Source organism: Mastacembelus armatus, chromosome 4 (assembly GCF_900324485.2).
Source record: "Mastacembelus armatus chromosome 4, fMasArm1.2, whole genome shotgun sequence".
NCBI lineage: Eukaryota > Metazoa > Chordata > Actinopteri > Synbranchiformes > Mastacembelidae > Mastacembelus > Mastacembelus armatus.
In genome coordinates this window covers 25292964-25304712 of record NC_046636.1, presented here as the reverse complement: position 1 = coordinate 25304712, position 11749 = coordinate 25292964, and the positions used below count along the sequence as shown (strand labels likewise).

The 11749-nt window shown below is 41.4% G+C and overlaps 1 protein-coding gene across 2 annotated transcripts in view; it reads right to left on the bottom strand.

The window, feature by feature from the left end:
- Positions 1 to 260: 260 nt before the first annotated feature.
- Positions 261 to 11749, bottom strand: part of tle2a (TLE family member 2, transcriptional corepressor a) — a 37214-nt gene continuing 25725 nt past the window's right edge. For both annotated transcript variants that reach the window (XM_026305221.1, XM_026305222.1), the window contains exons 8-20: positions 11569 to 11585; positions 10440 to 10535; positions 9794 to 9838; positions 8979 to 9140; positions 8097 to 8223; positions 6960 to 7135; positions 6536 to 6615; positions 5573 to 5822; positions 4989 to 5236; positions 3914 to 4061; positions 3615 to 3765; positions 3279 to 3355; positions 261 to 2954 (exon numbers count right to left, since the gene is read on the bottom strand). In XM_026305221.1, coding sequence (XP_026161006.1) covers positions 2847 to 2954; positions 3279 to 3355; positions 3615 to 3765; positions 3914 to 4061; positions 4989 to 5236; positions 5573 to 5822; positions 6536 to 6615; positions 6960 to 7135; positions 8097 to 8223; positions 8979 to 9140; positions 9794 to 9838; positions 10440 to 10535; positions 11569 to 11585 — 1685 coding nt within the window. In that variant the 3' untranslated portion in view covers positions 261 to 2846. The remainder of the gene's footprint in view (positions 2955 to 3278; positions 3356 to 3614; positions 3766 to 3913; positions 4062 to 4988; positions 5237 to 5572; positions 5823 to 6535; positions 6616 to 6959; positions 7136 to 8096; positions 8224 to 8978; positions 9141 to 9793; positions 9839 to 10439; positions 10536 to 11568; positions 11586 to 11749) is intronic.

Sequence of the window (11749 nt, the reverse complement as noted above, 5' to 3'; positions counted from 1 at the left end):
TTGATGCAATTAGCTGACATAATCACCTGACATATTTTTGTGATTTATTTAGGTGATGTATTTAGACAGTATTCACATTCACGTGACGTACTTACATGACCGACATATTTAGATGTATTTGCAGAGTATAGTGGGTGAGCCTCAACCGGAGTGAACCACCTTCTTGGTCATGGCATCTCCCACAGTAACGTCACAACAGCTGTGGCTTTAAAAATGCAGGAAAAAAAAAAAAGAGTAGAATTTCAAAAGGAAAACCAGACTTTAAAAAAAATCTTAAAATTTATTAACAGAAATCAAATGACAGAATGGACAAACTAAGAGAATGTGAATTGCAAATGCTTGAAAATTAGGACATTTCTTTTCTTTAATGTTTGGTTTTAAACAAGAGAGGTACCAGATCTGTCCATAACAAGTAGCAGATCGCAGTCAGTCCAAAACAAAGAGGTCCCAGATCTTGTTCTGGCAGGACCCCCTTACCAATTGAGCCCCACACATAACGGATACATCGTCAGCCTATAGGTAGACATGGTGAGCTTGTTAGCAAAGTACAGAGCAACATTACCCTCATTCATGATAAACGTATTTCCTTTGTCAATCAGATGGACACACAGCAGTAAGTAAACAGTCACTTTAAAAAAAAAAAAAAAAAAAAACATTGCAACGTCATGTTTCTGCATAAGACATTGAAAGAAAAATATAATAAAAATCAATCACATCAGTCTCCACAGAAAGAACCAGTTCTGTCCAGCCTTCGATCAACAGTTTTACTTTACTCAGATTTCCATTTATTGCATATTTTGAAACCATATTCACTGGATTATCTTAATGAGTCTAAGTCCCCAGTGAGACGACCCTGCTATACAGTTTGACTCTGGGGTTAAAATAACTTCATCTAGCAGTTCTTCGCTGAACAATCTGACCAAAGCACCGAGCAGGCAAAAGATCTGTTTGTTTATTCTTTACTCAGCTCCTGACACTAGCTGTGAACTGTATGAAAGCCATAATAGCCTTGAGGCCCTTCCACACTCTAATTACAGGTAATAGAAGGTCAAAAGCTGTATTTCCAACTTGGCCAAAAGAAAGTGAAAGAAGCTAAATGAATTCATATCCACCTGCATGGCAGCAATCCATTACTAAGAACAGGAGATAAATGCCCTGCTTGTTTTTTCCTCAGGTTTTCTTCTCAGAGTTAAAGCTTTTTTTTTTTTTGTCTCAGCAGGACAGCAGGAGCCATAATCACTGAAGAACCTCTTGGGTATTATTGCTATAATAACCCATTCCACAGCCTATTGCACTGCACATCACCTTTGTCTCACCACACTATAAGCCAAGTCAGCACAAAAACAACTGTTCAGCTGCATCATTTACCCAGAGCTCCAGTCACAGAGGTGCTCTGGCACCTTGCTGTGAGTACACACATTTCTGCTTGATATGTCTTAAACAAATGTTTTCCTTTTAAACATCCCAGTTAAACTTTGGGAGAGTCTGACTTGGTTTGGTGGTTGAAAAGGCCCTTTTTACAGCCTAACAGGCACATACATGCACGCGCACACACACACACACACACACACACACTCACACACTCACACACACACGATCTGCCTCATTTCCACCATTTGCACTGGTCTGAGAAAACTGATATAATCTAAGCTGTTTTTGTAAGAAGACGCTTAAAGGAAAAAAAAAAAAAAAACCAAAAACAAATGATAGACTGCTGATCAGACAAAAACGGCACAGAGACAAACCCCACACTACCACCTGTCGTCTCAAATCCAAATCACCGATAACATCCTTGTTGCTTTTGAGAACTTTATTTACATGTTCATATATAGTAAGGTTCATGATGCAGTTGTGAAAATACCTGTCTGCCTATATGTGCCCTAACAAATACAATAGAAAAACACATTTAAAGTTGGGTTTTAAGGATCAAGATGACGTAACAGAGGCGACACCCCCAAAGCTGGAGAGTACCATCCAGTTGATTCTTTAAACTGGCTTCAGTTTTCTGTCCTCTAGGTTGTGGTTTGCTGTTCTGGGCTGGTTTCCCTAAACACATCTCCAAAATAAGTTCTTCTTTGTTCTTTTGTAAAAGCAAAATAAACAAATAAAATCAAACAAAGAAGTCTCAGGACACTTTAGAGGAAACCGAGCCCTGTTCTGTCATGTATGTACTGGAGATGATACAATCATGTTGCTGCTGAAACTTAACCAGGAGGGGGAAAAATAAAAAAAATAGCCCCCAGCCCACCACCCTGCCATCTGCCATGCATCTGCTTCCCCAAGGAGCAGCCATGTGCTGCTGACTGAGCTGGACCGGACCAGCCCAGACTAGGCCAAGCTGACCTAGGCTGGGACTCTTTACACAGCATAAAATATGGACTGTATTTTTCCATTAGGGGTTTCCAGCCCTCCCAGAACCCTTCCCACATTTCCTCTGTCCCACGTCTGTCTTTTTCCAGTCGATGCGGTCCAGCTGTTTACGAAAAATTCAAAGGCTAAAAAAAATAACTGTTTGCTAATTTCTTGTTCACTACAGAGGTTTTATTTTGTTTTTAAAAAAGAAAGGGAACAAAAACAAAGGTTCTTTGGAGGAATCCCACAATTGCGCAGCTATACACTAACCAGCGTTCTCAGAGCATAAAAAGTTCAATGTTTGTTTTTTTTTTTTCCAGAGATGTGACTTTGTGCCCCATTGCTCGCCTTTCTCTCATTTCTTCCACAAACGTAAACAAAACAAATTACGAGTCGACTGTTTTCCATGCCACCGGCGCTCTTTACAGTCATTGGTGAAGGAGAGAGACTTGGCCCCCTGATTCTAAGTTTTGCTTTTTTCAGCCAATCAGAGTTCAGTAGATGACTTCATAGACTGTGGCCTTCTTGTCGCCGGAGCCGGTGACGATGAACTGGTCGTCTGGGGAGATATCGCAGCTGAGAACCGACGAAGACTCCTTAGACTGAACACAGAAAGAGGAAGCGACATTAGCTACAAACAGCCAACGAATCATTGTTTTATACAAACAGTGACAACATTTCACATACCGGCTGTGGTTCAAGTTCAAGTCAAAACTAAAGTATGTCTATATCCCAAACCCTCTAATGTTTAAACACGATGATGGAAAATAGGAAAATCTGAGGCTTTTGACAAATTAATGATCAGACCAGAGACTGCATTTTCTCATCATATTTCATACTTAATTGTTGAAGGAGACAAAATAAGGAAAATAACACGGTCAGGATTGTATATTTCTGTGCATTGAATCCAGTACCAGACGGTTTACCTGGAATATGCTGGATCCGTAAGGGGTCCGCCATGCATTCAGGAGGTTATCTTTGCCTGTGCTCACGAACCATTTACCTACGGGACGAAACACACACAGCCATCAACAGATAAAACCTCAGGGGAGGTGAGATACGGTGAAGCTTGAGAGAAAGAGCTGCTTTTGTAAAGAAAGGGAGGTGAAAAGAAAGGCAGTGTTTCTGAATAATGAGAGAAGCAGATCTGTTCTGCTTCCCTGTGATTAAATACCCTCAGGTAATGTGATGTAACCAAACCATCAATCTAGTCAGTCAGTGTGTGTGTGTGTGTGTGTGTGTGTGTGTGTGTGTGTGTGTACCACAGTAGGCGAACTTCAGTGAGAGAACACAGCTCTCGTGGAGGTGCAGCTGGTACTTGTCAGGCTTGGAGACGTGCAGGACTTCCACATTACTGCTCTCCATTCCCACAGCCAGCCACTCGCCTGTCGGACAGTAGCCCAGAGAGAAGATCTGGAGACCAGGAAGGGGGAATCAAAGAATGGAGGAAGTGATGAAAGAGAGAGAGCATTAATAACGATCAGCTCGTCAGGACATTAATGCCTGTTAGTGTGCTACAGCAACGAGTCTGATTTGGGCTCGTCCACATGCATGTGTGTACCTGAGAGGTGAAGTCATGTTGCTGGAGCTGGCGTCCCTCTCGGAGGTCCCAGCAGCGGACTGTGTTGTCCAGGCCTCCCGTCCACAGCTTGGTGCCGTCGTTGGAGATGTCGATGCAGCTCGCACCGTCTGTGTGGCCCTGAAACTGCCTGCAGGGAGGAGACAAGACTCAGATAAACATCAGCTTGCTGTTGCATGGTTCTCTCATTTCCCTCTCACTTTCTTTACAAAAGGATCACACAGGTCAGTTTGTACGTTTCAGCCCAGTTAACCACTACCTGTCAACAGCTTCCCTACTGATAAACATTTCCCAGCATGCAAAGGCCACTATGCCCAATGATTTTACTTCACTTAAGCGTGCTATGAAATTCAACAGATTAATACTTGCATGACATACTGCAGCTAACACACCACACATCATTATGTTTTTTTTGTTGAAGTTCATTTATTTTGCACAGAACTACACAGAAGGAATGTGAAGCTTCACCATAAAATAGTCCCGACACTAAATGTTGATCGAGAGAAATATTAAATTACAGTGACCTAGAAATGAAAACGTGCTATTCAGTCTTCATTTAGTAAAATCTTGTAACTATTAAACACTCATTAGCATCATACTGAATGCTTTATAAAAAAATCTAATGTATTTGGTATGTGTTACAGAATGCAGTGGTGAATTCACTGGAATATACTAAATAGCTCAGACTTTAAATACAGAAACAGTAACTTCTAGGAATATAAGCTTAATCTTTCTCCCTGTTGAAACATGCAGACATATACAAAAGCTAAAAAACTGTCTTTTCTTTATGACACGTTGCTCTCAAGTTCACTCTTAGTTGCCCCAACCAAACTATCTCTCTCTACTTTATGATTGACAGTGTAATTTTGGTATATTTCCTTCTTGCCTGTGTGCTCCTTGCTCTCTTCTCATTTCCCTCACCATTGCTCAACTTCCTTTTTCATCACTCACCTCTCCTTCGTTATTACTTTACTAGAATCTGGCTATTTTGCAGATTCCATCTATGAAAACTAGTTAAGCTGATACAGTCTCCGTCCTCTCCTCCTGCTCCTCTTACCGGACCAGCGTCTGGTTATGAAGGTCCCAGACGACGATGTTCCCGTCGCTGCAGCAGGAGAAGCAGACCTTGTTGTCAGGGGAGATGGCAAGAGCGTAGCAGGCGGGAGCAGATGACGTCAACTCCGCCTTGATTCGGGGGGTGGGTGTGGCCAAGTCCCAGATTGACAGCGTGCTGGCCTCCCCGCCCACGATCAGTGTCCGTCCATCAGAAAGCAGCTTGCAGGAGCGAATGTAGTTATCCCTGTTCTGATTGGACACAAAACACAAATATAAACTTATAGCCAGTCGTTATGGTTGTAATTGATGTTATGTAACTAATCGACATAAAAGTTGTATGAGTTTTTTTATGATTCATGTTAAATGTGCATGTGCAGCTATTTCACAGCAACAAATGAAGATGGCAGGTGATTTGAGTACAACACCTCAAATCTAATTTTTCACCCAAAATGTGTTTTTATGTGTGAAAAACATAACTATCACTTTTGGTAGTAAAACATTGCTATAATTCACAAGGTGGACAACACACCTTAAACACAAAATAAGTACCCATCTAACAGCTTCCCCTCGTCCCTCACATCTCACCAGACAGTCCAGCTGGGCCATGGGGCTCTTGCTGCCCGGCTGGCTGATGTCCCACACCTTGACGCAGCCTTTTCCCCCGGTGTAGACGTGACGCGTCGAGGTGCTGATGGTGACGGCACACACCACCTCTCCGTGGTTCAGGGTGTGGATCTGACGGGCGTGTCGAGGGATTCCTGGGCCCAGCAGGGCATCAGGGGGAAAGGGCACAGGCTGCATCTGGCCGTCTGCGCTCACGTGGAACGAGTAAGCACTGGGGAGGAAAGAGAAGGAAGGGATCAAAAAAGGCTGCAAATTAAAGACTGCAGCAAAAAAAAAAAAAAAAAAGAAAACGAACAAAAATCCTCTTTTTAATCAGTGTGAAAAACGATTCAACACACAAGAATGTGTTTAACTTTGATGGAAAGTGACAAAACCTTGATATGTGCTGGTGTAGCTACCTCATCCACTTCAACTTATTTCTGCGTTTCCTAGAAATACTTTTGAGAGACTGACACTAAGTGTCTAAAGCCTGACATTTACTAATAATGTGCAACTACTTGAGTCAATTGAAGCTGCTCTGCAATTACCACTGATGTCATGTGGTCTATATTGGCCATTCTTCTGGAAAAATGAGAAAAATACTCCAAAAAAAAGGAAAAAAAGCCAGAAATGAAAGGAACATTGTTAACAATGGTATGAAAAGCATTTTTCAAGTGGTACATGGGTGAATACTTCAGAATTTCTTAATGCATGAACAGGGATGGTTTAACTTAAATAAAAGAAACCAATGTGCTGATCTAACCTAAGAAAGGTCTCAAGGCTTTTTCATTAAAATATTTTCCTTCTTTTCTCTCCTGCTATAGCTTTCAGTGTTCACGGTTTCTCTTCTGGTGTTGGAAATCAAACTTTAGGGAGGACCTGAGTGCAGATATTACAGAACAGGTGTGGATTTGAATGATAGTAGACAAGGAAGAAGAGACTCACGGTTTTCCAGAGGCAGCTGACTGCAGACTGGCAGGCAGCCCAGGGACCCTCATATGTGGGTGTGGAGACTCATAGCCCACCTGGAAGATACAGAGATAGCCTAATGTAAGAAAAAAAAAAACACAGCTAAAAAAAAAATAAATATGTGGTTAGAGTAGATAAGAGTCGAGAGAAAGAAGTGTTCAACCATGAAAATGGTCAAAGCAGTATCTGATGAAGAACAAAAAACAGAATGAGATCATAAGAAAGAAAAAAAGACTAACAGCCAAGGTCATAGATCCTTAATGATAAATGACAATACAACACCTTTGCTTTCCTTTCCTCTCGCTCTAAAACACGCCCTCCTTTCTCGCCCTCGCTGATGCTTTATTTTCTGAGGTACTGTGTGTGACACTGACACTGGAAAGACAAATTATCTGCTCACCACAGGGGACCGTCCGAAGCCTGCGGCGGCTCCATTCATCTGAGGGGAGACCAGGTGGAGGCCGGCGCCATAGCCTGCTGCCCCAGGCAGGTCCCCGTTCACCCCTGGAGGGGGTAGGCCGAACGCCCCTGGAGGGTATGCTCCCTGCACTGCCAGGGGGTTCCTCAGACCTAGAGCTGGTGGAAGGAGAGATGGAAGTTAATTTGTTTTGAATTATTTAATTGAAGGAATCAATGAATTTTTTTTTTTTTTTTTTTTTTTTACAGCATGCCATGTTCAGAGAGCTTACGTCGGCATAGGCTAGAATGAGCTGCACGTTTTATTGAGATAACTGACTGCAGAGCTTTTCAGTGTGTGAGATGGCTGTGACTGACAGGCTGTGAACAAGCTGCAACAAAAGACTGAATCACTAACTGCAGCACTAGACCACTACTGACCCCTGCTGGCCACCATACCTTCCTGCAGCGAGCCGGTACTTGGATGTGTTCTCACATGAATATCGTCTATATTCTGTCTGCGCATGTAGCTGCATTGACGAGCGTGTCCACGTGTGTGTGTGTGCACGTGTGTGTGTGTGAGAAAGCAGAGCCTAGGCTAACAGGTGACGTGAGGGAGAAAAAAAAAAAAAAAAAAAAACAGGGAGAAAGAGATACACTGGAATAGATGGAGGCTCATTATGAAGCGGCTCACAGTCACAGTCCATCACCTCTCCTAATCTTTCCATTTAAAAACTGAGGTGCGCTGAATATTTTTGCCCACAGCTGCTTATTAAGTCCAGATGGTGGCCGGTGGTGGGAAGCTGGCTGATACCCATACCAACTACAGCGGCCCAATACTGACAGAATTATTAAATGTAACAAAGCCAGTACAAGCTAAAAAGCAATCTTTCTAGAAGATTCATATTTTTTCAATTGATCCCTGTATGCAATGACAGCTTGTGTCCCTGAGAGAAGGACAGGAAACATTTGTCTTTTGGTCTTGTGCAAAATGGGGAAAAAAACTTTTCCAGCTTTGTGGGCAACTTTAACAATTCTGTTTCACATTAACTTAAGTTCAAGATCACTGATCCCTTGTAACAATAAAGTAGAGATTAAATGTTCTTTGGGGAATAAAATAAAGCTTGTGGGATGTTCTTACCAAGAGGGTCAACACCAGGTTTTCCCGGGACAGGTCTGAACTGCGGGGGCCCACTGGGTCCTGGAGTGTTGGACTCCTGAGACATGGGGGTCCCTGGCTTCATACCTGGAGTACTAGACTTCTCCCTCTGGGATAATGGAGAATAAAATGTGTTACAAAGAAGGAAAAATGGCAAAGGAAAGCAGACAGATAAAAAAAGGAGGATGACTGAACCCAGAGGGGACCTGAGCAGCACTGAGGGATGTCAGCAGCCAGACTGAATGTGTGTGGGATGTTGAAAATACAGCATAATAACTCAGATGAACTATTGACCCCAAATGCAACAGCAGAGTACAGTGTGTGCTGACAGCATGGAAACACTGATGTCTATTCCTGAAATATACCATGTGTGTTCTCCACAGAAGTATGCCTGCATGTGACAGTATCACAACAAAAATGATTTAAATATTTATCTTTTTATAGTCCTGTGTGTCACCACCACACGAGTTTGACTCTTCCTACAGATGTTTCTATAAGCAGAGGGGCATTGTCCCCGTGGCAGCTGAACTGTATCACTATATTAGGTCTAGAGCAGGTCCAATAAAATATTTCTTGTGCATATAAATTATTTAAGTAATGCAATAAAATAAAATGATTGTTAGAAATGAACCTAAATTCTCTCTGGTTTTGTAATAAATTCATTTTGGATCACTCATGTCATGTGACACAGCCTGTTGTGACGTGTGAGATTAGATGTGAGCTCACTCTCCTTTGTGCATTCAGCTCTTTCAGTTTTGTGCAATTTTGGACATTCAGTGTTTTCTAAAAAAAAAAAACACCCAGTTTCAGATGAAGTTAAACCAGAGCCACTGTCAAACTCCGCCTATGGATGTTTCCATCTACCTGTGGGGGCTCTTTGCTGCGGGAAGGGGAGGCGGCACTACTGGAAGAGGCCAGGGAGGTGGGGCTGGCCTGTGGTGGACCCTCCTTGCGGGATGGGGGCATCTTGTCCAAACCATTCTCCCTGGATGAGTAGGACTGCACACTGCGTGGGGAGGACGGATCCTGAATTCCAATAATACATAAAACTTTATTACACAAGAGAAAAAAGTTATTTATTTATTCATTCTGCAGCATTTGGCACCGAAAGCCAGTTGACCTGAAAAACTCAGTGTCTCCTCTTGCTGATTATCCATATTCTTAGCTTGTTTGTGATATTAACTGCTCATGCCAACTATTCAATTATTCTGCCTCTATTGATTGCAAACTAACTGCGGCGAACATAAAACAATTTCCTGGCACTGGAGAACTTTTTCCAACAAGACCCACCCTATGTAAAAACCCTTACTCATTATTATCCTATTTATGTTGACAAACCTCAATATGCTGAAATAATAACATTAAAAAAATAGGACTTGGCTCATTTTTTATTTTGGGTAATTATGTGAAACCAGCTTTATTTTTCAAGCTTATTGCGATCCATTACAGTGAAAGTATTACACAAGGTGGTGTTACACAGCACGAATTGCAATCCAGTGTGTGTGTGTGTGTGCCCATGTACTTTATGGTTCTGCATGTTAAATGAAGGCACAAAGGTGGAGGAGGACCACAGCAGCATTATTGTTGTTATTCAGATGTACTGCTGGGTGTGTATACATGGTGTACGCAGATTACAGGGGTGAAGTGAGGCCAACAGAGACTAGCGGCCACCTACTAACCTCATCCACCACCAAATTATCATCACTCTTATCTGCATCGCTGCCCTGTGAGAGAAAAAGGAGAAAGTACGTTAAGACAATCCATTTCTGTTATATGATGTATGTGGATTACATGTAGATATATACAACAAAGTCATACAAAAAAACAGAGTGTGTGTGTGTAACCTAGAGTATTTGGAAAACCTGTATAAAACATTCCTACACTTTCTTAAAAGCTTTCATTTGTTGAACTGCAAAAAGAAGAATGAAATATTTTATCTTGTTTGGAAGTAAATACAACCAGATGTAATTAATTTTAGAAGTTTAACTTGCAGAGGTGAAATCCTCTAAGGCATTTTTAAATTTTTCTGGTTGAGCAAAACAATAATGCTAAACGTCTTAATAAAATAAGTACCCAAATTTCATTTATCGGCCAATAAAAACAAAATCCTTTACGATGATTAATTTATCTGCTCTTTTGCAATGACACCAATAGTACAGTAATGGCAACAGGGAGTGTGAACATTTCAATTACAGTTTAAAAAAAAAAGAGCATAGGTCTCCATAGTTCAGAGAAGTGGTTTCATCTGACGAGAACTGGCAGAGCTGGAGGCAACTTTTCTTTCCATTACTTAAACATTTGACAGTGTTATAAAAGCATTCTCACATAGTCTGTCATGAACTCCTTCTCATCAGCTTTCCTCTTCTTGCCATTGCTGAGGTAGTCTGCTTGGCGACCCTTATCCCCATTGGACAAAGAGCTCTGCAGAGAGGAGAGAGAGAGAGAGAGAGAGAGAGAGAGAGAGAGAGAGAGAAGAGGGGTGGGTTGAATTGGGAAAACAGAAAGCAAAGGCAAGGTGTGCATAGGGGGCACAAAGAGGAGGAGGAGTGAAGAAAAGCAAGTGAGGGCAAAGAGGAAGAAAGAGGGTGATAATGAGGTGAGAGGGACTGCATAAATCATGTCAGGCTGGTAAGCTGTGGAGATGAATGTGAAAGAATATCAGCATGCATTGATTGGCCAGCTCACTGCGGGAGTGAGAGGAAGAAAGAATGCTTCAAGTTTTCTTGTAGGAGGCAGAAAAGACTAGGGCAGTCCCAGCATGCCTTGGTACTTTACTTTTGATAAATCATGTATTTCACAATGTCATAGTGGTATTTAATATGTTTAGAGAAAATTGTTATCACACAGGTACCAGCATCAGTGACTGCACTAGTTTAAAAAGCCAAATTTAAGCTAATCAGCTGTTTTTGTGTGAGCGTGAATGGAAATTAATACTAATTCCAAAACCAGAGAAGATAATCAAAACGTTTAACTGACCATGGCTAACAACAGTCTAAAAGTATTAATGGATAAAGAAAAAAAAAAAAAAAGTATTAAACATTAAAAAATGTTTTGTTTTATAAACCAGTGTGGGGACAAAGCATGCTCATTAAAGCCTGTGTAAAATCTGTAAACTGCAAAAACCAACAGTGCTTTACTGTTTTGTTTTTACAGGTCTGTCATTTTTGAATAACTTCTACATAGTTTCCTAGACATTTAGACAGAACTATAAAATGTGCTACTAATTACAGGGAAAATATAACACGCAACATGTATAAAACACACACACACATTTTATAGATTTCCTTTTGAATGCATGCTACATGCACTATTACTTTTATGTAATGAATGTTCATTACATAAATGAACAACAACAACACTAAATGTTCCAAATTATAGAGTACTCAACGAGGTAGCACAATTGTGACTGTTCACTTAATGCATATTAGTGATTGTGAAGCAGTTTTGTACTTACTGGTCCTGCTTCACGGTCTATTCAATCCAGGCAGCAGCACCCAACACATCCAGGTACCAGGATACCAGACAGGAAAAAGAAAAAAACAAAACACACACATACACACACACACACACAAGATTATGTGCCATCACTTTACATCACTCTGCAGATGACTCAGTGGAAAAAGATCCCTGAGGAG